The sequence below is a fragment of the Podarcis liolepis genome, assembly GCF_965112155.1.
Source record: "Podarcis liolepis genome assembly, chromosome: Z".
In the NCBI taxonomy this organism is placed as follows: domain Eukaryota; kingdom Metazoa; phylum Chordata; class Lepidosauria; order Squamata; family Lacertidae; genus Podarcis; species Podarcis liolepis.
In genome coordinates, this window is record NC_139570.1 from 27,986,563 (window position 1) to 28,013,431 (window position 26,869).

A 26,869-nucleotide genomic window follows, 5' to 3' on the forward strand; every position below is an offset into this window, starting at 1 on the left:
TTGTTATTGGAACTGAAGGGACCTTCTTCCTAACTACCCTTTTGAGTGGATAAACGAAATGTTTCCACTTCGAGCTGCTACAAAATCTAGGCCAAATATTCCACTCTTCCTCTTTGAAAGGGGACAAATGGGCAGGGCTGGAAATCATACCGCAAAAGGAAGGTGCCTCCGGACATCCTCAGTAAAGATGATGAACCTATTCATGGAGGTGTGTGAGTGAGCGAGTGTTTACCTTGGGCGCCTTCGTTCTGTTCCCATTTAAGGAAATACCATAGTGGCTGTTTTGGCCTGGCCTGGAAGCGTGTAGAGCCATGCTGGCTGCTTCCTGTACTCAGAGGAAGTTTGAGGGGACGCGGAAGGAAGGAGTCCATTGATCGGCCGAATTTAGAATATCCTCACCCAAAATTAATAACTGGCCACTGATAAAGCTGAAGGAGAGAGAGGGGGGAAATACCAGAAGGTCTTTTTAAGTGGTTGGGTAGATGCTACCCTTTTGTTGTTGTTGTTGTTGCTAAAATATTTTATTATAATGAATAAGTTTCATATGTGGGGCCATCTTAAAAAGGCAGATATTCCTTCCTATTCTTTTTCTTGACCACTGGGGGATACTCAAGCACAAAGCCGTAATATTCAACTCTATTCCATTGTATTATTCCTGTAGGAATGTACTTTCCCTCTCATAAATTACCTTTCTTATGTTTCCATTATACTTTAAAATGACTGCACTCCATATCCTTTAAATATTTATGGGGAAGTGTGCAGACTTCTAATGCTCAAGGAAAGAGGCTAACTTCACATGATTTGTTCTTTGGTTTGAGCTTAAAATCCAACCTTTTCAACATCCCCATCATCCCCAATATAAAACTTAACACACTGGAGAAACGAGGGCAGGGGCATGACTCTTTGTGAAGGCTGATTCATTCACTAAATAGGGACCAACCAAAGCATGTGGTGCTGTGCTCTGTCACATGGTGCCGTTCTGGCTATTCACCACCATGGGGGGGGGGGAACCCTGCTAATAATACAGAACAAGGATGAGGAGTGTTGAATGAAGTTGGCCCTCCAGTTCTCTCCATTTGGCCCTTAGAACTCTCCTCAGGCCACACCCTCTTGCCTTGCTGCTTTGCATGTATGCTCTTGAATGAATTTGTACCCTTGAGGTCTTGCCTGGGTAGAGGACAGAGAAGGGTGTGTGCGCATGTGCAGATACTGGCCAACTCTACAAAGGGACAGAAAAACAGCTTCCCATCCCTGATCACAAGGATAATCAGTCCCTCCTCACAGGGAACTCTTGAGAATTTTAGCTTTGTGAGGGGAATAAGGGGCCTCCTAACAACTTTCAACACACTTAACAAACTACAGCTCCCAGAATAATCTCTGCCCTTTGTAGGAGCACCTCTTGCAGATACCATCCCATCAGGAGGTCTGTTCTGTATGATGTGGGAATCAGATCTTTTTTAGCATGGCAGCAGGTGGCGCTGTGGGTAAAACCTCAGCGCCTAGGGCTTGCCGATCACATGGTCGGTGGTTCGAATCCCTGTGGCGGGGTGAGCTCCCGTCTTTCAGTCCCAGCTCCTGCCCACCTAGCAGTTCGAAAGCACCCTCAAGTGCAAGTAGATAAATAGGTACCGCTTTATAGCGGGAAGGTAAACAGCATTTCCGTGTGCTGCGCTGGTGCCGGCTCGCCAGAGCAGCTTCGTCACGCTGGCCACGTGACCCGGAAGTGTCTCCGGACAGCGCTGGCCCCCGGCCTCTTGAGTGAGATGGGCGCACAACCCTAGAGTCGGACACGACTGGCCCGTACGGGCAGGGGTACCTTTACCTTTACCTGCCCCTTGGAACTCCCTCCCATTCCTGTGATCTTTTCATCATCTTTTCCTTTTTCAACAAGCCTCCTAGGTAGAGATTCTTATCCACAGTGTGTATGTGCATTGGATTTGAAATTGTGTTTCTATGTTTTCGTACTTGATGATATATAGGTGATCGCTTTGGGATGTTTCATGAAAAGTGTTTCATAAATAAAACGTATAAGTGAATGAATGAATGAATAAATAAATAACTGTTGGGGTGGTTTTGAATGTCAGGTGTAGCATCACATCTGCCTCTCATCTTCCTCAGCATCCTTCCAGCAGTGCCGTGAGGTCTGTGAAGATGGAATGGGACCCCAAGAGAGGATTTGTGGTCACTTTGCCTACCTATGAGTTCTTCAGTAGCATGCTCAAGTGTGTTGCTATGGTTAGGGGAGACGAATACACATCCTACTATGTGACACAGAAAGTAGGTGAGTAGCTTGTATGGATGTGAGGAGGAAGCAGAACCCATCCTGTACAGTATTCATTGTAAGCAGCACTGCCTTAGGGCAGACACTGAAAACCAGCGCTCCCATTGCTGACATCACTGGAGCATAGTATTTGTGAACCCTAATTTCAATTACAGATCAAATTAAGATGCTTCCACAAATGCTGCCCAGAGTTTTACCTTGCAGAGCCTGGTGTCAGAAGTTCTCCAGATATCCTTTAAGTCAGCCTCTCCCTATCTGGTGCACTCCAACTGGGACTGATAGGAATTGTAGTCCAAAAACATCTGGAGGACACCCAGTTTGGGAAAGCTGCTTAAATACTTGGATATTTTGCTGATGATCTTTTAGTGTGGCAGCACCTACACTTTGGAACTCCCTGCCTATTGACAGTGGCAGATCTTGGACAGATTTCAGTGGGATCCTGTGTGATGTCAACATGTGGTGCCCCCTACCTCTCACACTCCATTCTAAATCATATTTGTGGCGTCACTTGTGGCACCCCCATGCGACTGAACCAGCTATGCTACCCTAAATCTGCCTCTGCTATTGATTATCAGTTAGGTGTCTTCACTGTACTTTTTTGGGCACCTGCTGAAAACATTTTCATTTAGACAAGCCTACCCAGAGGTTTAGAAAGCTGAAGCAAGTTTTAATCTGTTTTTAGAATTTTGCTATTTTAACCTTTCAGAAATCTTAAATTGTGGCTATTTTTCTTATCACTAATTGTATTATAATATTTGCCAGATACTTGATAATCTGCATTTGACATCTGCCACTGTTTGGATTTTGATATTGGCTATTGGCTTGCTATGTCTTCCAGAGAAAAGGATACAGAACCTGGTTCTCAAAGCAAATCCCCAAAAGCTGGTGGTTGGAGACAACCTTAACCTGGAATGCAGTGCGGAGACATTTTTCAATGGACGCATTGAATTTGTATGGACAATTCCTGGAAGGACTGTGAGTAAATCACATCTGTCCCTGGATCAAGGACAGTTATTGGTTCTGCTGAATGCAAAAGATTCCAGTCAGAAGTTTTGTTGTGTGCTAGCAATCTCTGTCCTCACTTCCTCAAATAGTTTTTGAGCGAGCATTCAAATGCTCAGTATCCAATCAAAGAAATTATGATGTCAGATATGTTGTTGGACTGCGGGCTGGCACTGACTGGGGGAGCCCAATAGCATCTGCCTGCTTTCTAGCATCAGTTCAGAATTGCTAGGAATGCACAGAAATATTTGGGTTGGTGGTAGTACATTTTGATGGGAAGAGAAATGATTATGGCTGCTCCACTGAAAATCCTGAGTAAATTTAAAGGCATAACATATTCTACATGTTTGCAGAGAGAGCTAATGTACATAGGAATATAGGAAGCTGTCTTATATCATGTGAGACTATGAAGCCATCTCGCTCAGTATTGTCTACACTGACTGGCAGCCTCCGTGAGGGTTTCAGACAGGTGTCTCTGTCAGGACTACCTGGAGCTGCTCTACCACTGAGCAAAGCTCTATGGAAGAATCCAGCATCATGTCTAGGGATGGATAAATCTGCCTCAGTTTGTTCTCTTCTGGTTCCACACATGGCTGTCTTAAAGTATGTCCTGTCTGTTCCCATGTGCATTTGGGGGGGGGGGGATAACTGTACAAATCCTTAAAAAGTAAAAGAAAAAGCCATAACCCCTCCCCCCATGCACAGATGTGGAGGACTTATGAGGTGAATTTCTGTTTCCTTGTTTTAACACTGTAAATCTTATTGGAGTAGCTTCAAAGCCCAGCACATCAGCTGCACAGCAAAGAAAGCATTTTTCAAAATGGTACAGGAAACAACTTATTGTGTAATTCTATGCACAACGGTTCATTCTACATACAACAAAATGGCTGCCCCATTTTATACTGATGGAGGTACATTGTATGTACAATGGCTCTTTGTGCATAGAATTATACAGGAAGTGGCATAAGGTCACTTCCTGTACCATTTTAACAAGCATGTTTACCTTGTGTGCTACAGGTACTGTATTTTGAAGCTGCTTCAAGCATCTTTCCAATGTCAAAACAATAAAAAGGAGAGCAGCCTCATATGTATGAGTAGTGAGCCCTCAGAAGGGTTCATAGACCAGCAGATTAAACCATATATCTGCAGTCCATTCTGATGAGTTGTTTGCTAAGATTGTGTTTTTAGTCAGGATAGTGGGGAGGGTATGCAGAAAAATAAAGCCTGGGTTAAAATCCCCTGATATACTAATTTTGTTGCAGTCATTTCCTTTCAGGGCTGTCTTAAGCATGTGTGGCGCCGGGGTGCAAAGATCCACCCGGTGCCGCCCCCCCCCGGTTGTCCAGTCCCAGGCTCGCAGGAGGGCAGAGCCTGCTGGCTGCGTCAGCATCTCACTGGCTCAGTCGCCCTCAAACTCGTGGCACAGAGCTGCCCGCAGAAGAGCCTGCCGTGGTGCTCTAACCAACGGGTGGGCTCTTCCCCAGACTCAATTCTCGGGCCCCGGACTCTCAGCCTGGTGTCCCTGTGAGCCCGGCGCCCAGGTGCCCCACACCCCTAATGCCTATGGGTAAGACGGCCTTGTTCCCTTTCCATCTTAGAGGATTTGGGTCACAGACAGAAAGACCTGGAGATACCACTGCCCTAAGGCTGCTGATGAGCAAATGGAGTAATGGTTCCACCACCCTTTGCCTCACTAGAGGTTTTTGAGCATCTGAGAGAAGATCTAGCATGGCTCATAGATGTGCTTTGGATGTGTTGCTCAGCCTTGCCAAATTTGCTCTGAGGCCTTCAGCACAGCAAAGGAGAGTTATGTTGTCTTTGCACCACCTGCCTCCCACCTTCAAGGCATCTTGCACACAAAGGCACATACTACGCCCACCTCTCATGCTGTTTCAGACACAGGCCCCAAACCCATCAGAAAGTGGCAAGCCCTGTGTCCACTCAGGAGGAAATTCCCTCCCAAACTGTGGTTCTGGCCTGAATTTTGATTCTAGCCCATCCTACATTGTAATGCACCACCATCACTGGTAGTTAACTCTGTCATTGTTATAGGAATGAGCTGCACTAATATTGAGGGTCCAAATATCATTGTGACTGAATACCATTTTGCAATTGAATACCATTTTTCATTTTAATAATTCATGTTCACTAAAATTCCATGAGGGTGGAGCTTGTAAAAGTCACATTTCAGAACCAAGAGTCTGAGGACTCACCTGATTTAGCCTTTTACATTGTTGGATTCATGGCTTTTTAAGGAGGAAACGTTTAGAAAATCTAAGATTTGCCTTTGTAGTTCACTGTTCTTGACTGGATATGTGTTACTTTCAGCTTGAGCTGTTCTGAACTGGTCTTATAGCAGGTTTTTTTCTGTCTCCACTCTGCTCCCTTTAGGAAACCAAGGCTGAAAATACATTCGACCTAAGTGAGCCAGTGTATAAAGCTTCTTCTAATGTGGTCATCAAGAATGTTACAATGGAAAACAGAGGGTTGTATGTATGCAGAGGCATAATTGCCAATACAACACAATTAAAATCAGAGGCCAACATCACTGTATACAGTACGTATGATATCTATCTATCTATCTATCTACACTGGTTAGAAAGTAGCAACTTCTTTTTGTGGAGGCAGAGTCCACCTGTCCACTCCAGCAATCAGTTTACAGCAATTCACAGACCCCCCAACTGTATCATAATCAACATCACAAACATTCACTGACACATATATGCAGCCTAAAGTCAAGGAAATGATTTACCACTCGATATTTCTGATTGCATCAGCCGGCATTCAAGAAACTCCAGGGGTTTCTGTGACATGTTGTTACATTGACAGGCGCCACACTTTTTAAAAAAGAATAGTACAGAAAGGGATATTTGCCCTTTGGAGATCTTTGTTTGACTGTGTGTGTGCCTTTGATCTAAAGCAGTTGTTCCCAAACAGTATGTGTCATAAAAGAACTAATTATGTACTGTGAGAAATTCATTGATTCAACAGTTTAAAAGAGTACCCATCTGCAAAGAGAGCAGCTGAATGATGCATTCCAACAGCTGGCCTCCTTTGCTCAGGGTGGGCATTTTGAAAATGTCTCTGCTGCCTAAATGTTGTTATTTCAAGTATACACCACCTTTCATCAGAAAAAAGTTTTCACAAAGCAGGTATAAAGAACAAAATTAACAAACAGTATATAAAGCAATTAAAGCATCAAAATCCATAAAATAGGATTCCATTCACCCAATACCCCCACAAAATTGCACACCCAAAACCACACCTATTGTTGTTGTTGTTGTTTAGTTGTTTAGTCGTGTCCGACTCTTCGTGACCCCATGGACCAGAGCACGCCAGGCACTCCTGTCTTCCACTGCCTCCCGCAGTTTGGTCAAACTCATGCTGGTAGCTTCGAGAACACTGTCCAACCATCTCATCCTCTGTTGTCCCCTTCTCCTTGTGCCCTCCATCTTTCCCAACATCAGGGTCTTTTCCAGGGAGTCTTCTCTTCTCATGAGGTGGCCAAAGTATTGGAGCCTCAGCTTCAGGATCTGTCCTTCCAGTGAGCACTCAGGGCTGATTTCCTTAAGAATGGATTGGTTTGATCTTCTTGCAGTCCATGGGACTCTCAAGAGTCTCCTCCAGCACCATAATTCAAAAGCATCAATTCTTCGGCGATCAGCCTTCTTTATGATCCAAACACACCTATACTTCAGTCAAACTACACCTGTACATATTTGCCAGCTGTTGGGCTCACGCACAACTGCAAACCCGCTGTGCTTCATTATAATCAGCTACTGGTCCCAACACCCCCTGGAAGCATATACAAATAGACCACCCCACCACATTGGCAACCTAGCTACAAGACTAAAACCAAATCCAATCTAGGGCCCCACCAACATCAATAAAAGCCTAACATCCTACACCTAATCACTTGTTCACATTCATAGAGTTATCCTCTACAGCTGAGGATCTGTCTTTTCACCCTAGTAATCAACCACCAGTTTCCAGCTCCCACCTGTGAAGTGATCAGACTCAAACTACTTCCCCAACCATTTTATGTACTTACCTTGGAACAGCACCACACTAACGATGGGGGAGAAATTTGCTCTAGTTCACATTTATAGGCAAACCTAATTAATTCACACTTTCTGAAACAATATGGCAGTGTTGGCCAAACTTGGGTCTCCAGCTGTTTTTGGACTACAACTCCCACCATCCCTAGCTAACAGGCCAGTGGTCAGGGATGATGGGAATTGTAGTCCAAAAACAGCTGGAGACCCAAGTTTGGCCAACACTGCAATATGAGAACTGAAACACAGCCAACCTTTGAAATCCACACTTTTTTGAATCTTGCAATGCAATTCTCTAGCCAGGTAATGTTTTGGTTTTTTGGTTTTGGTTTTAAAAAATGCATGTACTAGAGTAAACTATGCATTAAAAAATGCATAATTAGTGAAAATAGTATACAAAATGCATTTTATAATCAGAAAATGCTTTGCAAAAAAATGTTTGTTAGGCAAAATTGCTTGCAAATTCTGCAAATGCTGGTGAATTTCCACAAGGACTTGCTTTTTCAAAAAACAATTCCAAACGGATGTGGAAATGTGGAGAACTGTGTGTTAGATGGGAAGAAATAATAACTTGAAATTGCCAGAGGCACCCATTCCCTGCACCACAATCCCTGCACTCAACTAAAACACAACCATGAGGGGAGGGGCCCCTCCTCCTTATAGTGCCCTGAAGCCACCATGGCTCTTTCTACAGCTCTGTGTGTATCAGTGGAAAATCCAGCACCCAGGAAGTCGTAACACCATATCTTATGGCTACTGCCACCAAGTGATATTGAATGTTGGAGCTGGTAAAAGCACAAAAGTAGGTGAGGAAGGCAGATGTTGTAAATTCCTTTCTCCAAATAGTTTGATCATGTGTCCTTTAGGGATCAAAATCAACTGCAGGTTTAAATTAATTAAAAAATGAAGCACATGTTTCAAATGGCAGCATCATTTCCTATTCTTACTTTATACTAACTTCTGGCTGGCCAGTCCATCTGCTTGCTTTCTGCTCCACAGCTTTTATTATCCGTTGTGTTACTATTGTTTTGCAAAAAAGCAAATTTGAGATTCATGCCTGCAATTTTTCTTGTTTATTTTAAGGAGAAGCTTTCATCAAAGTTTCCTTTAAGAAAATCAATCCCTATGAAGTTATCGAAGGGCAAAAGATGCTGAAATTGTCTTGGAAGGTTCAAGCTGTCCCCCGCCCCATAGTGACCTGGTAAGAACCAAGGAGGTACTTTGAATTGACAGAAGGAAAATGCTGATGCAAGGGGGGGGGGGCGAGGAAAGCATAACAATCTAACAGCAGTTCTTTGCAGGTCTACTCAAGCTTGCCTGTGCTTAATTGCAGTGCTTAAATCTGTGCTGTGGTGTGTTTTGTTTGGCATTTGGTATTCCCAATCCCTTGTTTGTTTTGAACCATTTTTGTGTACATTGCCCAGAAAACTTTAATTAAGGGGTTAGATAGAAGTCATGTTAATAAAGAATAAGAAGAATAAGTCTCAGTAACCCTATAATGGGATTGCCCTTGTTCCCCTTTACTCTATCTTTCAATTGGTATCTTTCTTGCTGGACATTATAGGTACAAGGATGGCAAGAAGCTGACCAATGCGAACAGTGACTGCTATGAACTAGATCCAGTGAAATACAGGCTCATCATAAGGGACGTGAAACCAAAGCATGCTGGGAATTACACCATAACCCTGAGCAACACTAAGCATAATGTCCATGAACAACACACTGTCGAGCTGGATGTATTAGGTAAGCACCTATTAGATCTAAATAACCAGCTTATTCCTCTGTTTCTGGTTTCCAGGGCAAAGGAGAATGGCAAGCAGTTTCTGGCCAAATGCTTTGTATAATTGATGTACAAACATGTGGCATCTATCCAAGGAGCTGCCTGCTCCTGCTGCTATAGCTGTTATTACTATCATTATTTCAGTACAGTGGTACCTTGGGTTACATACGCTTCAGGTTACAGACTCCACTAACCCAGAAATAGTACCTCGGGTTAAGAACTTTGCTTTAGGATGAGAACAGAGATCGTGCTCCGGCGGTGCGGCAGCAGCAGGAGGCCCCATTAGCTAAAGTGGTGCTTCAGGTTAAGAACGGACCTCCAGAACGAATTAAGTTCTTAACCTGAGGTACTACTGTATAATAAATGACACAGAGCTTGTGTGTTGTAGTGGCTAGAGTGCTGGACTTAGGGCTCCATCCACAGTTCCCTTTGACCCAACACTGCCCCCTGGGGAAACCCTCAGTTTAGCGCTAAAATTGAGCGATCGGCAATTGGGTTTTCCGATTTAGTGCTACAGAGCAGGTTTTCCAGGGCAAAGCAGTGGGGCATAGCCAAAACTTCTCAGACCCATGCCTACAAAGTATGGGGCAAGTGGGAAACTGCTTGGACCCATGCTTTCTAGGCATGGGATAAGCGGAAGTGTGGACTGAAAAGGTCCGGGTTCAAATTCCAATAAAGCTCACTAGGTGGCCTTGGGCCGATTCCCACACTCTCAGTCTCACCTACCTCACAGGGTTGTTGTGAAGATAAGATGGGGATGGGGTGAGCCATATATGCTGCCTTGAGCTCCTTGAAGGACAGGCAGGATATATGTAAGAGGGGATGAAGCATTGTCCAAGGGACAATGTGGCCCTATAGGTCTCTCTGTCCTGCCCTCAAGATTTCCCAAGCCCACTGCTTTCTTCTCCTGCTCCTGAGTGCTTTTGCCAGGCTGAAAAGTGTCTTTGAACTTTGGTGGTGCCTCTTGCTTGCCTGGACAGAGAGGTGTGCGGATGTATAAAGCTCTGACTTTTGCATGGCTGGAATAAAAATAAATAAGAGTCGCATCTGTTGTCCCACCCACTTTTGCTTCTCCTCCCCACCCCACTGGCTCACAGTCAAACTGAAAAAGGTTCCCACCGCTTCTGCCATAGCATGCCAAATACAGACACCAGTGTATAGCCAAGTACCCAGGAAATTTCTGATAGATTTTGGGAAAAGAAGGTTTTGGGAATTTGGGTGAGCTAATTCATTTTGACACCATAGCTTGGCTTTTAATGTTGGGGTAGCGTTTTTGAAATTGTTTTACACCACTTCAGTAATTCAGTAACTAGAAAGGCAAGTAACACATTGACAAATAAATTCAGTATACAAGAAAGGCAAGGTCTGCTATGTCCATTCTTTTGAGCTTCTGCTTTAATTCAGCATCTCATAGGACTGGGGGCCTTATTTGCAGGTCTGTTGCAGTGCTTGTATTTCTGCTGCCAAAGTTTTTTCCATCAAAGTTTTTCAGGGCAAGAAATCCCGTTTGATTTTGATATATCAACATTTGTCTCATGGCTTTGTTTAGTATTGGTTGGATGGCGTGTGGATTATGGCTAACGGATTTTTTTGCATGTTGTGTGCAAGACAGAATTATTTTCTAGTTAAAGAATTGACTGTCCGTAACTAGGGATGCAAACACAAATCAGTTGGCATGAAATTCACAGGCAGTTAACAAAAGGGTTTCTTGTGTGCTGGCTACAATCCATTCAATTCATCTCCGTTAATGCTTCTGCAAGCTTTTCGTATTTGTATTTGTTTACGATTTCATGCCCAAGTGCTCTCTGTTGTTCTTTTGTCATGCATCAGCATGGTGGCATGAATTAAACTGGGATCATTATTGCAATTACTGTAAATATGTTGCTTATCGCAACCGTTCCAGCTCAAAGAATGCTGATCATTCATATACTGAAAAAATATTTCTGCACGTAGAGGGCAGGAGAGAAATTAACAACAGGTGCTTCATAAGTTTTAGCAACAGATTGCTCTTCCAAAAAAGATGATCTGAAAAGGAATCTCTGGTGTTGATTTATTTTCCCTGTGATGTGACTTACAGTAATCATAATCATAATAGCAATAACAAGAATAGTAATATGACTATTCTTGTTATGAATGTGGATGCATTCCCCACCCCCGCAAACAGGTTTGTTAGGGATAAACTAACCGTGATGTAAACACATATGTGGCTATTGCAACACGAGGCTCACAGAATCTTCCTGCCTTGCTGCTATATAATGTTTGCTAGAACTGACTAATTTCCTGATATCATGGTGTTCCAAATTCTTGAAACTCCTCTCTACTGCTACAAGATATAGTGACATCCTCTGGTTGTAGAAGTGGGTCAAAGAAGGAACTGAAAGAGGAGTAACAATATTCCTTGCCCACCTTTCACCACAAGGTCCCAGGGCATGTTACAGCAATATAAAAATGCAAGATTAAAAGCAGTTCTAAAAATTTACAGTCAGAAGAATAGGGTGGCTCCTTATGCGTGTGTTTGTGCATTAGGCAAAATTGCTCACAAACAGTATAGTAGGAGAAATTTAAACTAAAATGCTGGTGGTTTTTCATGAGGACTTTTTAAAAGATAAATTAATTTCAAAGTGATGTGGAAATGTAGAGAACGGAACTTAAGGTTGGAAAAACAAGATGCTGAGGGAGACTGAAATTGACATATTTCCTGCCGCCTGTGTGCACCTAGCATGCAGTGCTCCCATATTTATGTAGTATGGAAGGTGGGGTAACCTGCGGCTTTCCAGATGTTGCTCAATGGCAGTTCTAAACACTCCTTGCCATTGGTCATCCTGTCTGGGACTTATGGGAGTTGTAGTCCAAAATATCTGGAAGTGTGGTCTACATCATTACTGGTGGATCCGTTAAGTACTTGTAAGTCCTCTCAGATGTGGCTTTTACTGTCACTACAACATTTTGACATGGCAAACCTTGGAGAAAATTTAAGTAAAGGTAAAGGGACCTCTGACCATTAGTTCCAGTCGTGGCCGACTCTGGGGTTACGGTGCTCATCTTGCTTTACTGGCCGAGGGAGCCGGCGTACAGCTTCCGGGTCATGTGGCCAGCATGACTAAGCCGCTTCTGGCGAACCAGAGCAGTGCACGGAAACGCCGTTTACCTTCCCGCTGGAGCGGTACCTATTTATCTACTTGCACTCTGACGTGCTTTCAAACTGCTAGGTTGGCAGGAGCAGGGACTGAGCAATGGGAGCCCACCCCTTCGCGGGGATTCAAACCGCCAGCCTTCTAATCGGCAAGTCCTAGGCTCTGTGGTTTAACCCACAGCGCCACCCGCGTCCCTTGGAGAAAATTTATACACCACTTAATTGTAGAAAAAATGCTCAAAGCAGTTTACCAAAAAAAAAACACCCATTAAAATTAAAAAGTACATAAAAAGTACAAGTATGCCTGCATACTTAATTTCATGCCACCTTTCCATAGTTCAAACCATGCACAAGGCAGTCAACAACATGGAAAAATACATAATTACAAACAAAACAGAAGTGGTCATAAGCAATAAATTAAACATCAAATTAAATAAATTAAAGTATTTCCACATAAATCATAAGAAGATCTGAAATAAAGGTACAGAATTAATACTGATAAAGGCAACAACAACCCCACCCCAATAATTTTGCAAGCATACGGTAATTTAAAACATACAGAAAGTTTATACCACAGGAACAGACTAAAAACAAAATAAAACTCATACAAACTTGGAAACTTATGGGCAGGCTTGTCTAAATAAGAATGTCTTCAGGTGCTGAAAAGAACGTATTGCACAATTTACCATCTAATGAAGGGGTTTCTTGAATGATCCTAGACAACATGAGGTACTTAATCACATAGCCTATAGTTAAACTATTCAGCTCTGTCCCACAGCATATAGAGCTGGCCACCAACCTGGGTGATTTTAGAAGAAGAGTAGACAAATTCATGGAAGAGAGGGCTATTGAGGACTACTTTTACTATAATGGATATGTTCTATTCAGTGCTATTTTTCTAGAAAAAGAGGTGCCGGAACTCACTTATTCTCTTATAATGGCAAATATCTAGATGTTGCCACATCTCTCAGACTTACGATTGTTAGTTCCTAGCTTGTCAGTAGTAATAAATAATCATTGGCCCTACAGAGACTCTGATTTTGCATTTTATATTTTGTATATTGTTTGATCCACTGTAATAAGCACTTGATGGATTGCTGTATTAATGGGGGGGGGGTGTTGTTTGCATACATGAGGAGAAACAGCCAAAGTTTTGTGTGGACTTCTACAAAAATATAAAAGGAATTGCAAGTTAATATGGAAATAAGGCATACTGGACTTGCGGTTGGAATGTGAGAACCTGAGTAAACCAGAATTGATGGATTCACTGATCCGTAAATGTAAGGATTGTTGCAAAGTCCGTTCCTCCTTAAACTTCCTGTATAAAGATACATGTAGTAGCCCTATGCTTGGGCCACCCATGTTTCCAACCCACTCTACAGACAGATGGAATTTAATCTGGCATGAGGAATATAACCCTCTTGCTTGCTTTGCATGTAGGTCTCTTTGAGTCTCCTGGAGGCCACTGGACCCCTTTTTTATATATAAACCCATTCTTCCTTTATATGTTTGCACATTAAGAGCTGTCCAAGAAGCTGGTGGGTTGCTGTGTTTTTGTTTTGTTGGATTAAATTCTTGTTGAGAGCCAAAGTTTCAGGCAGCAAATGTCATGAAATATTAGAGAGGAGGGGAGAGAGTGAACAAAAGGGAATCTTAACAAACAGCTGGCAACTATACATCCTGGTGAGCCAAGAATGGAAAGAAGGAGAAAAAACATGGGAGAAAATGGTTACTCTAGACTTGAGTACAAAGCAAAGGTGGGTGGGGGGAGGATTAAAAACTACTAATGGTCTGGTAAGGGTATTTTTAATTCTCACCCTAGAACAAATAAACAGAATATTCTGGGTCTTCTCCAAGGCTTTGTAGAACGGCAGCGTTTCAGTTGAAGCTAGCTGCATATTATTCTCAGTTTGTAAAACAATTGGAAACTTTGTTGAACCATTTTACAAAATGGAACAAACAGACTGCAGCCATCTTACTGCCTTCTCTGCTCTGCAGAAGAGGTCTTGTAATAAAAATTGGCAGATATTTGTGATACCTTCACTCATCAATCAGAAAACATCCTTTTGAGGAGTTGCAAAAAGCAACCTGATCAAAGTTTTGGATTTGACTTCAAAATTTAAGATATGGTTTCGTGTGGGTGGGTGTGTGGGTGTTGAGATTTCAACCACTAAATCCAAATTATAAAATCTGAATATTCAGCAGAATTTGATGTTTCTTAAAAAGTTGTTAATATGTTTATTTAGGAAACTTCTATAATGTTTTTCACCTTTACAACGAAATTATCAAATTGGTTTACATCTATTGCATTATATTTATATGTAAACCTATTTGATAAAATGAAACCAGTGATTGAAACCATACAGTGCAATGCAACGGACCTGCTATTTAAAACTGGAAGAAAGCTCCAATTAATTAGTGTTACTGCATCTGATGAAGCAGACCATGTAAGTTTTTGCAATAGCAGATGTAGGTTTTTTAAAAAAGATGCTTCTGTGTGCAATGACTGGCAGCAGCTCTCTAAGGGTTTAGGACAAGGAATAAGAGCATAAGAAGAGCCTGCTGGATCAGGCCAATGGCCCATCTCGTCCAGCGTCCTCTTCTCACAGGGGCCAACCAGAAGCCCATTCTGGGAAATCAGCAAGAGAGACCCAATAGCAAGAGTCCTCTCCACTCCTTCGGTTTCCAGCAACTGGCATTCAGAAGCATTTCTGCCTCTGACTGGAGGCAGAGCATAGCCTCCATCATGGCTAGTAGCTATTGATAGCCTTATCTTCCATGAATTTATCCAATCCTCTTTTAAGGCCCTAGAGTTTTGTGGCGTAAAACCAACAAATTTGAAAGGTATAGAACAAAGGAGGAAAAAACACCCTTCCTTGATTCTTCTCTCAAGTGGAGCACTGGGGAAATTCTTTTGTTATTCAGGTCAGCTTTTACACCTTTCATCAAAGCAGACCTGAAGCCCTTTAACACTTTAACCCAAAGACAAGGGTAACACTTGACATTGCATGTTTAGTATGTTTGAAGAGTGTGAATTTGCAATTGGCAAACTCCAAAGGTTTAATCTATCCTTAGTTGTGGCAGGAGGGTGGCTTGGGAGGGAGTGTGCCAGGAGAGGCAGCTGTTGTATTTTGGAAGGGTGGTAACACCCACATATATTCCTCTGCCTTTAACAGAAACTTAACATGCAGACATTAGCTAGTAATGCTTTTCACAGCTTGGAGAAAAATATGTTCACCAGCTGCTTCCTGCTGCTCGCACTGCTGTTAGAGTGAGGGTGGAGATCGTCCAGATGTTGCTGGACTACAGCTCCCATCATCCATGACCATTGGCCATGCTGAGTCCAACAACAGCTGGAGAGCCACAGGTTTCCACTATTGCATTAGAAGCACAGCAAATGTGGATTTTCCTCTTATTTTGTTTTTTAAAATTGGGCACTTCCATTCAGTTGAGCTTCTAGAATAGTTTACAAAACCAGGACAAAATACAAAAAAAGGTCATTGAAATGCTGGAACAGGGAGGGCTGTATCTTAGCAGCAGGTCCCCTGGTTCAGTCTCTGGAAAGACTCCAGTCTGGTACTTTGAAGAGCGGTTGCCAGTCAGATTGGACAGCCTACCTAGCACTGAGCTAAGTGGACCAACAGTGTAAAAGCAGCATCCTTTGTTCCTGCTGAAATAACAGGCAAAGCTAAAATACCCTTGCCTAGTGCCAGTAATATAACAGTGTTGCTGCCAGGTGTCGATCGCCCCTTGACATGTTGTCCCCTTCTGAAAAAAGAGGAACTGCATCATTGTGTTCAGAAACACACTTCTGGTTAATCACTTGGCAAGTCTATTACCCCGCTGCGTCACTGGAGTTCTTTGTCTGGCTAGAGTTGTAACGCTAGCAGGGTACCATGCAAGAGACACCTGCAGACTCAGTAAGCCTGAGCTGACGCTATTCTGTGATTTGGCAGATGGAGCTAAGGAAATGTGGGAGTGGAGGAAGAAGTTGTTGGATGTCTTTGATGATGGAAGAATTTTCCATATCCCCCGATACTCGTCCTCCTTTCCTTCAACTCCCTTCATGCTCTGCCCACTGCTCAGCAGCCTTGTTATTCTTTCACACAGCATGAAAATATGCACAGAGGGCCTGTCTACACATGCATGACTGTCAGCTCAACTTTTCATCACTTCTTTATTAAGCATTTGGTGATTTGCACACAAACATGCAAACTGACTCCATTTTATGTGAGTTGAGGCCCATCTGCAGTTTTTGACCATCATATTTTGGATAGCATGGCACACATCTTAACTGGAAATTAATTATAGCAATATACCCTTTGCTACAAAAGTGCCTAACAGTCACACCCAGTTGCTGAAAAAGAGATGGAACAGTTTTCTAGTTTCGTCAAAGTTACCAACAGACTACTGTCAAAACAGTTCTGGCATTTGCTATCCTAGCTTGGATTTGGGGGTCATGGGCTGAAATGAACATTGCCAGAGAACTTGTTGCACCTCTGTATGCTTGCTGCTTCATTCCTCCAACATGCTAAATCCATACATTTGCTATTTGTGGCAATGTGTTACTTCTGTGCCTGAAGATGCCTGAAGATGTTGGTTACACCCGTTCACCTTGCATTAGCTTTTTGCAAGTGTATCACTTAGTAAGCTCTGAATTCACACCAGATGGATGTGGTAGGTTGTATCTCTCCCCCCCCCCCCCCCATTCACTCTTTTAAAGAAATATTCTTTTTGTAAAAGCAGCTTCATTTCACAGTCCTTGTCTTATTAAATTTGCGATGGAGATGCATGATTTTTAAAGTGCAACTCAAGTTATTTTTAGATCTTGGAATTCGTTAAAAATGGGCTGTTGCTACACATCAGCCACAGCAAGGAGATACTGAAGAATCCAGTTTGATTATGTACACAGAGGAAGCTGCCTTATATTGATTCAGACCATTGGTCTATCTAGCTGAACACCAGCTGGCAGCAACCCTCACGTATTTCTTTTTATATATATGTATATAATTTTTATTGGGTTTTTGATAATTTTATACATATGAAACATGACCATTTCAAACATTAAAAATAAAAAGGTTCTTTCTAAGCTTCGGACCTCCTTCCCTCCCTCCATGGGTTCCATGTTTAAGTTTAAATTTGCTGCATCTTTTACCATTATCCAGGGATGCGGGTGGCGCTGTGGGTTAAACAACAGCCTACGACTTGCCAATCAGAAGGTTGACAGTTCAAATCCCCGCAACGGGGTGAGCTCCCGTTGTTCGGTCCCAGCTCCTGCCAACCTAGCAGTTCGAAAGCACATCAAAGTGCAAGTAGATAAATAGGTACCACTCCAGCAGGAAGGTAAACAGCATTTCTGTGCGCTGCTCTGGTTCACCAGAAGCAGCTTAGTCATGCTGGCCACATGACCCGGAAGCTGTACGCCGGCTCCCACGGCCAGTATAGTGAGATGAGCACAGCAACCCCAGAGTTGTCCGCGACTGGACCTAACGGTCAGGGGTCCCTTTACCTTTACCATTACCATTATCCATCTATTATATTACCATCATTACCATAAATAATTCCACATTGCAAGTGTAATTACATCTCTGCCAAAGATTTTAACTGTTTACAACGGTCTTTTAAATAAATTACAAATTTACTCCAGTCTTTAGAAAATACTTGATCTTCCTGGTTTCGGTTCTTCCCCGTCAGTTTCTCCATCTCCGCATACTCCATCAGTGTCATCTGCCATTCTTCTTTTGTTGGTGTTTCTCCTTCCACCCATCTCTGGGCTAGTAGCATTCTAGCCCTCGTGTATTTCAGGCAGGGGTCTTCCCAACCTTACCTGGAGACACCAGGGACAACTCAGCCTCAACAACACTGAGCTAGATGGACCCAATGTCTGACTAGGTATAAGGCAGCTTTCTGTGTTCCTGTGTTCCACCCATCAAAATTCCAAAGAAATTCTAAAACTGAACTGAGAGGGAGGCAGAAAAATGGAAATATATTTCTCAGAAATGGGGTGTGTGTGTCATATTTCAGCAAAGCACTAATTTCATTCAGTAGCTTAAGAAATGTTGCTGCCATGGTAACCTCTTTATCAGTTTATGATTGACTCCTTATACAGCAATCACATCCCTCTAGCATACAACAAAACAGAATTATATATGCCTCCCACAAAGCACTTCCTTAAGTCACTCATTCTCATACTATTTATCTCTGCCTCATAATTAATGTGCCCCTCATAATTGTTATATGCATGTGCACAACCCACCATTGTTTCTGTTTCATAAAGAATTAAAATGTTTTCAATAGTCCCATTTTTCATTTTAAAGTCAATAATTACTCATTTGTTTCCCCAGAAATTATTATTTTATTCAATGAATCATTTTGCTTCACTATCAGGGTTGGAGTAATATTTAATAACAAAATGCATATAAAAATTATTCTGGAGTTATAAAGGGGTTTCTGAATCATGCTATTCATTATATTAATTAACCCTAAAGTGGGGGGGGGGGTAATACTTACTAAAAACAGATATTTGAATTGTTGTTCTATTGATTCCTTCAGAGAGAGAGAAAACAGGAATATCGTGTTCATTTGCTTTGATTTTGCCAAATCCCTAATCACAAGTTTAAAATATAAATGAATTATTTTAATATATTTCTTTTTAATTCTGAAATACAAACAAATGCTTTCTTTTCTTTCTAGAAAGTCCTAAGCAATCAAGACCCAGACAATCTCAGGATATTGAGGCAAGGATAGGGAACTGCCGTCCCAGAGCCTTCTGCCCTGAGGCAACAGCCTCACCTTGTTTCATGGGCAGATAGGCACTGCATTCACCCCACAGGCTGGAGGTTCTGCACCCCAGTTCTAACTGGAGATGCACACTATGTTGTTCACAGCTTTGGGGGGCTTGGGCTAAAAAGTGGCATATAAATGAGCCATACCATACCGTATAGAAAGGCCTTAGAGGTTTGCAAGTGGCTACCAAGGCAAAGAGGTTCCCCATTCTAGGCCTTAGAAACGAGGGCACCTAGGCAGGGCTGAACGGTGGAGGAAATTGCCAGGCAGGGGCCTGCTTGACAAGATGAGAGAGAAAAAATTGTTGAGCAAAGACAAGAAAACGAAAAAGTTTAATTTGTGGACCGTTCCGCACATTGTCGAAAGGGCTGAAAGTACAGCAGCTGCCCCCAATTGGACAGAGGTGCTCTAACTGTGGGTATAAAAGGGATACATCTGTTCGATTTCCTGTTATGAATCAGCCTTGGGATGGGGGAAAACATCCATGCACAATGAGAGGTGACTTTTTTTTCACCTCAAACTCAGAACCATTTCTTTTTTCTGGGGTCAGAGAGCCTTCAGTTCAGCCTCTTTTGTTTTTATTTCTTTGTTTTTTAAGTGGAAGGAGGAAGAAAAAAGAAGTAATATTCTTTATTTTGTGTTCATTCTAAGGAAACTAAAATTAGAGGAGACTAAGTCTCCTGGTGTTTCTTGTGATGAGCGCTCATAGGAACATGCTGTGCTTTGTTCATAGGTAGTTTATGATGTCTGAGACTGATCCTGCGGTATGTATATTTTGGTGGGAATTCAGTGGAGACAATGGAGAGGAGTGACATTGCATACAATTCTGCATTTGTGTGGAATGATACAGGTCGCCTTTTAAAAGTACACACAGAAACACAGGAAGCTGTCTACGACTGTACAGTGGTGCCCCGCAAGATGAATGCCTCGCAAGACGGAAAACTTGCTAGACGAAAGAGTTTTCCGTTTTGGAGGTGCTTTGCAAAACGAATTTCCTATGGGCTTGCTTCACAAGACGAAAATGTCTTGCGAGTTCCTGCGGGTTTTTCCCCCTCCCCTGCTTTTTCTAAGCTGCTAAGCTGCTTATCAGCTAACCCGATCAGCAGATAAGTCGCTAATAGCGCTAATCCGCTAATCCGTCAATGGGCTTGCTTCGCAAGACGAAAAAACCGCTAGACGAAGAGAATCACAGAACGGATTCTTTTCGTCTTGCGAGGCACCACTGTACTACCCTGAACACACCCAATCTCATCTGATCTCTGAAGCTAAGAAGAGTCAGGCCTGGTTAGTACCTAGATAGGAGAAAGACAGGAAACTGCCTCATACCATTGCTTTACCTAATTCAGTATAGCTAACACTGAGGGGGAGCAGCTTTCTAGGTCTCCAGAGTTTCAGATGGGGAACAATCTCAGCCCTACCTGGAGATGCCAGGGATTGAACCTGGGTCCTTCTGCATGCAAAGCAGATGCTCCACCACTGAGCAATGGCCTTTTCCCCAACACCCTGACAGCTTCCTTATTTTCACCATCTACCTGATTCCATGTTTATACCAAGATAACAGAGCTTGGGAAAATGTGATCAATCACTGCATTTCCTCAACTAAACTACTTGAGGGGGGCATAAAACATTTATTTCCTGAGACTCAACTTTTAAATAAATTTGTGGGTGCCAGCACAGTATTGTGATCTGCTCCTGCTAACTAGATATTGGGCAGAGGAGTGGGATATAATTTTAGTTAATCAAGTGTCCTAGAATCTCTGGTGTACAACATCCTGATTTTGGGGGGGGGGGGCATAGGTGGACTGTCATAAATCAAAGACAAATTTCAGCAAGACAAAAACATTCAGAGTGCCTGGGGCCTGGCCAGTGAGGTGTGTCATGGGCTTCTCAGACCAGTTTGTAGTTCCTGGATGCTATGGCAGAATGCATGATTCATAAAGTTCTTTCCACCGATCTTTTTCTTCTGCTTAACTGCAGTTTTCTGGAGAAAATGGTTCTTTGACAAATTTCCTTTTTCTTTGCAGAGAGACCCAGGATTTATGAAAAGGAGACAGATTTTTCTAAAATGGAGCTGGTCACAAAAGGAGGAGAGCAGAGCCTCCAGTGCACATCAAGTGGGAATCCTCTGCCCACCATACATTGGGAATGGGAGCCATGCAGTCATGAAGACAACCTGTAAGTTATCACTGTAATGTGCTGATCTGAATCAATAACCATTTGCCCACAAGTCATTTCCCTGACTGTTAACATGGGGCTCTGTACTGAAGATGCCAGAAAACTGTGATATATGAAACATTATTCACCCAAGTCCTGGAAAGAGAGCTAAGGCTTCCTCTAATGCAACTAAAGGTTGCAGGACGTTAATTTATGAAGGTGTTTCTTCAACTCTTAAGCTTTGGAAGAAAATTGGTAAAGACTGTGTGGGTCAAAAACAAGAAATGCCCTGCTCAGGCATCCATCTAGTCTGGCATCTGGCTTCCCCCACCAATCAGCCAGATATGACTGGCAAGCCAACAGGACCCTACACCACTGCACAAGCACCCTTACAGGTGGACGGATCTTTCTGTTTTCTTTCCTAGTCAGTTTCACATGTGGTGGTCCATAGGTTTGTTTTAATCTGTTTTCTGGAAAACAGATTAAAATACACATTTCCACCTAGCATAAGAACATCAGAAGTGCCCTGCTGAATCAGGCCAAAGGCCATCTGGCCCAACGCTCTATTCTCACAGCCAACTAGATGCCTGTTGGAAGCCTGCTAGCAACATCAACTCTGGTATTCAGAGACGTGCTGCCTCCTAAAATAGGCAGTTTTGCATGCATTTCCTTCTGAGATATGCATCTTTTTGGCATATATTTTTTGAGCCCAGGACTGTGCTGCAACATTCTAAATAGTTTGCAATACAGTGGAGAGCTGCGTTGTGATCTGTGCATTAGTCCCTGGAATACAAGTCAAGTCAGTTCACATAACAAAAATCCCTAGCAATATTTCCCTATAGTTTGCATGCAGCATCTGAAATGTGGTATATTGCTTCTGGGCATGGAAGTTCCATTTATTATCATGGCTAGTAGACACTCTCTTTCATGGATTTGTCTGAAATACTATCATAATTACTTGCGTCATCATCATCATCATCTTGAGATAGTTAACTTTTACCAACTAGAAGTTAAGGATAGGATAGAAAAGGAAGCGGCACCTCCAGCTCTGCCTGCATTTGATAATCACAGCCAGTAGTGTTTCCACCTACACACATTTTTTTTGCAGCTTGGTGACATTAGAAAACCCCAGCTCTGAGCATCATCTGAGAAACCAAAATTGACAGATTTGCCTATTCATATTGGGAAGCTATAAGCCAAGGTGTTTTTTGCACAGGATCTATTTCCATATATCCCCACATCCATCCCAAAATTTAAATGACCCCTTTTCCCAGCATGCTCTTCCAGCTCCAGGATCCTCTGCTTCCTTCCACTTGGAGGGAGGGATTGAGCGGCTGACTGCACCGGAGATAAAGAACCCTGCGCTGAAGATAAGTCGCCTAGTAAGGACAGGCTTCACCTCCTTCCCCAGGAATCTTCATTGAGCTCTTAAGCTCCACTCCTTGAACCTCAGGGGTTTTTTAAACGCTTCCCCTCTGACAGAACTGAATATCAGTGAACATAAAACTATGAAGTTGATCTCAGTTTTCTAACTTTGAAATAAGCTCCCCAATTGCCAAATTACCGGTAACTCCAAAGGGATAAGAACCCCCCCCCAAATAAACAGCTACAAAAAACACACACCCCACTGTGAAGTTTTCAAGTTTTCAGAGATTCCAACTGCAACAGCTGTTCAGAAGCAAATAAATAGGCACCTACAGAATGTCTGTTGTAGGGTCTTCAGGCCAGAACAGAAACCAAGATGGTTTTGTAGATTCTGGCAGTCCAAGATGAGATGTTAAGGGGAAAAGAACAAATGGGCAAAACAACAGAAGCCCAATAATATTTTGATGGGTTTTATTAGGCAGGTGAGGAGATATAATTAACTATATTTTATCCTCCTACAGAGCCACATGTGTGGGTTAACAGACAGATAAAAGAATCAACTTATTGCTTGAGTTTTAAAATGTGGGGCTGAGCAGAGTTTAAATTCCATCTTAAGCAGGTTAAGTGAAAGCAAAGAAATTAGGTTTATCAAGGAAACAGGCTACAGACTGAAAAGTAAGTTTAAAACATATATTTTACTCACAGTCAAGCATTTGTCCTTAGCAGCAACAGCATTAAAAGTAAATGCAGGTTAAATACTTGTGTTTACAGCAAAAACAGCTTCTGCTTCTGGCAGGTGCCTGATGCTGGAGTGTTTAGAGGCACGTCCTTCTTCATGGCTGGTTGAAGAGAAAGAGAGAGAGAGAGAGAGAGAGAGAGAGAGAAGGCACCGAAAATACCGCATTTGCTTGAGTCTAATGCACCATCAAATCTAATACGCACCTCAATTTCCAGAACCTTGAAACCAAAAAAAGCATTTGCTGGTGAATGTAAATGTGCCAGCGAATCTAATTTACACCTTAATTTTTGCAACATAATTTGGCCAAAAATGCTGAGCATTAGATTCAAGTAAATATGGTATTTCTTTTGCTTCTTCCCTCCCAGGAGTGAAGGGGAGTTGACATCACATTGAGTCTTCTCTACCAATTGCATTTCTATTCTCTGAGTCTGCCTATTGGCAGTACAGCTCTATGGTCTTAATCCTTTCACATGCCAACTAGCAAGAAAATGCATTGTTAGATTTGACTGCATATCTCCCACAATTTTGAACACCGATATGATCACAGTGTTCTACATGTCTGTTAGTGACAGAACTGAGACAATACAATTGTCTTAAAAAGAAACAATGATTCTTCCTATGAGTCTTAATCAGAGGTGGTTTTTGGGTGGTGCAACTGGTGCAGTCACATTGACGCCACACTGTAGGGGGCACCAAAACAATGCAGTAAAATGAAGCAGGAGAGATGGGGGCGCTGAATTTTTGTGTTTTACAGGGCTGCGCTGAAATGTGAGAGCCCAAAGTCTGCCACTGGTCTTAATTCTGCTTCAGCTAGCTATAGAGAACACTGTTCAGCACTTAACCCCTTGGTTAGTCCCCATTCTTCCTCACTCTCAATGCCCACTGTCAGGGAACTGCCATCGGAGCTAGAGGCGGAGGGAAGGCTCCAGAGGGATGCCGGAGAGGGTCCCAGTAGGGAGAGAGGCAGCCCATCTGCTGGGGAAGGAAATCAGCGTAACACCAGTGGAGAAGGGGGGCAGATGGGGGAATCGGAGAGGAGGCTCCAAGACTCCTTGCCGGAGACCAGCGGAGAGAGTACGGGTACTCCGTTGCCCACACCCTCCCTGCGCATAAGACTTCCGCGCAGGGAGAGTAGGAGGAGACTTGGCGTCAAACAACTTTTATGCTGGAAAAGGTTCAAGAAACGCCCACTGACGGATTCTGCCAGCGACTGAGACAGTCAAGATGCTGGAGGCTGTTCAGTCAGAAAGGGTTTAACCAGGTAATCTCGCCAGCAGTGGCGGCAACTTACGCACGAGCAACCCCTAAATCCATTACACCCACCAACTCAGATGGCTTTAAAAGTGCATAAATTCATGAGTTGCTACTGGCCACAATGACAAGGTTCTGCTTCTGCTGATACAGGCTGAAATCTAGGAGGGGGAATCCTTTCAGCCTGAGAGCCACATTCCCCCATGAACAAAGAAAAACCATAATTGATGCAGGGAGAGGTCAAGGAAATGGAATAAACTGCCATGTGAATTCAGCCCAGTTCCCTGGAGCATACCATACACAGCTCAGAATTGTGAGCTGGGCTGGTCTTGGTGGGTTGCAGCTGTGCAGGCCTGGCGCACCAGATCCCCATGCCTCTTCTGCATGCATGTGAAGGGCAGATTCTTATCCTTGACTTCACTCACTGTTCAAAACATATTGCCCGGCAGGCATAAGATACAGGAACCCCCTAATTGCCTTATTTCTCTGTGTGGGGTTAGAGGAGGGACAAAGAATCCCAGATCTACCAAACAGGAATTAAGTGAGTTAGGCATGAGGTGCTGTTCGGCGCAGTTTCTCTAAACAAACAGACAAGTTTCCTTTGTTCCTGTTGAAATGTTAGCAGAGCAACCCATGGAGAGATGCCTTGGTTCAGGCCTGAATGGGGAGCACTCCCCTTGGTGAGCACCAGGAGGGATGTCTGGGAGCCAAACCCAACATCTCCTCCTGCACTTTCACCCTTCTGTGCAGCAAGGAGGCTGGAGTCAGGTTTTCCACCCTTAAAAATAAAGGACAGATGGGGGAATATAAAGAGCCAAATGGGCCCCCTCTTGTCTCTTTTCTGATGTTTTTGTTGGGATGGGGAGGCTTACTGTCATTTGAAGAACACCCATGGAAAAAATATTTGAAGTTGAGATTGCAGCTTAATTTGTCCAAGGTCATGGCTGGTGATAGTTCGTTGGAGGAGCAGCCAGGAGAACCTCCTGGTGTGTGTGTGTGTGCGTGCGCATCAGTAATAAAACAGATTTATTGCAACCCATGACAGGATCTGATTTCCTCGCATTATTTCAATCTATGTTAGTTAGATGCCCCCCTGGTTTGGGTAGGGATAAATAATAAAAAGAAAACAGAAATATGGAGAGTGGGGTGGAGTGTAAGGAAGTGTGACAAAATTCCAGTTTTCCCATGATAGACTGATGCTATCAGTCTTATTTCTGATCAGTTTTGCATGTGTTCATACACAAGTACATCCCATCGAATTTGGGAATCAGTCTGCATTTAAAAACAACTTGTGTATGTTTTCCTAAAATATGAATCTTTGTGTGCTTTTTGCCTTAAAGTAGGCATTTTTAATGTGAATTTTGGTATGCATTGAAAATGTCAAAAATTACAGGTGAAGAATTTTGCTAATATAGAACTCTACCTCTTGTTTCAACTGACCCTGCATACCAGAGGCATTGCCTGTTTTTGCCATAACTGGCAACTCAGCCTAAGGTCACATTCACACCATACCTTTAAAGCTCTATAATACCACTTTGTCTGGCTTCCTCCAGATAATTCTGGGAGCTGCAGTTTGTTAAGGGTGCTGAGAGTAGCTAGGAGATCCCCTATTTCCCTTGCAGAGCTATAATTCACAGAGTTTCCTGTGAAGGGGGGATTGTTAAACCACTCTGGGACAGGAATCAGGGTCTCCTAACAACTCACAGCACCAACTCAGTTCCCAGAATTCTTTGTGAGAAGGCATGAGAATTATAGTGGAATCTTAGTGCTTTAAACTTGTGTGAATGCTGGTTTTGCTTGGCATAAGCACTCCTTGCCACATGCCACTTGAGACCCCAGTGACAGGTTGGAATTCAATACAAATACACCTATTGAAATTAATGGTTGCAGTTTATTCATGCTCATTAATTTCATTAGGTCTCCTCTAAGTTAAGCTTCATTGACTACCACTGCAGGAGTACCCACAGACTACAAACCCATTCCCTCAGTGCAACCCCTCCCAGAACAGATCATCCACATAATTACCCAATATTGGAAGCTCCCACCCAAAGCACCTCCAGTCGTTACCAGCATTTAACCTTAGATTATTGACTCCCTTTCAGCCTTACTGCTTCAAGACACTAGTGCAACATCTGCACAGCATCTCATCTGTTGTTATCAGGCTGACCAAGGCTGTTTCTGTGCTAAAACTGGACCTGAAACCAGATTGAAGTCTGTCTAGATAATCCAGAACAAGTCAGGCATTCTTCCCATGGCAATGCATTAGCTAAAATGCCACATCGACACATTTTGCATGCAAATTGCCTTACAAGTAGGGATTTAA

The 26,869-nt window shown here is 42.9% G+C and overlaps 1 protein-coding gene across 5 annotated transcripts in view; it reads left to right on the top strand.

Annotated features, from left to right (window-relative positions):
- Positions 1-26,869, top strand: part of LOC310698165 (vascular endothelial growth factor receptor kdr-like) — a 195,084-nt gene that overhangs the window by 83,316 nt on the left and 84,899 nt on the right. For all 5 annotated transcript variants that reach the window (XM_083484968.1, XM_083484969.1, XM_083484972.1 and 2 more), the window contains exons 5-10: positions 2,119-2,281; positions 3,120-3,256; positions 5,675-5,840; positions 8,422-8,539; positions 8,903-9,081; positions 21,062-21,212. In XM_083484968.1, the coding sequence (XP_083341094.1) occupies positions 2,119-2,281; positions 3,120-3,256; positions 5,675-5,840; positions 8,422-8,539; positions 8,903-9,081; positions 21,062-21,212 (914 nt within the window). The remainder of the gene's footprint in view (positions 1-2,118; positions 2,282-3,119; positions 3,257-5,674; positions 5,841-8,421; positions 8,540-8,902; positions 9,082-21,061; positions 21,213-26,869) is intronic.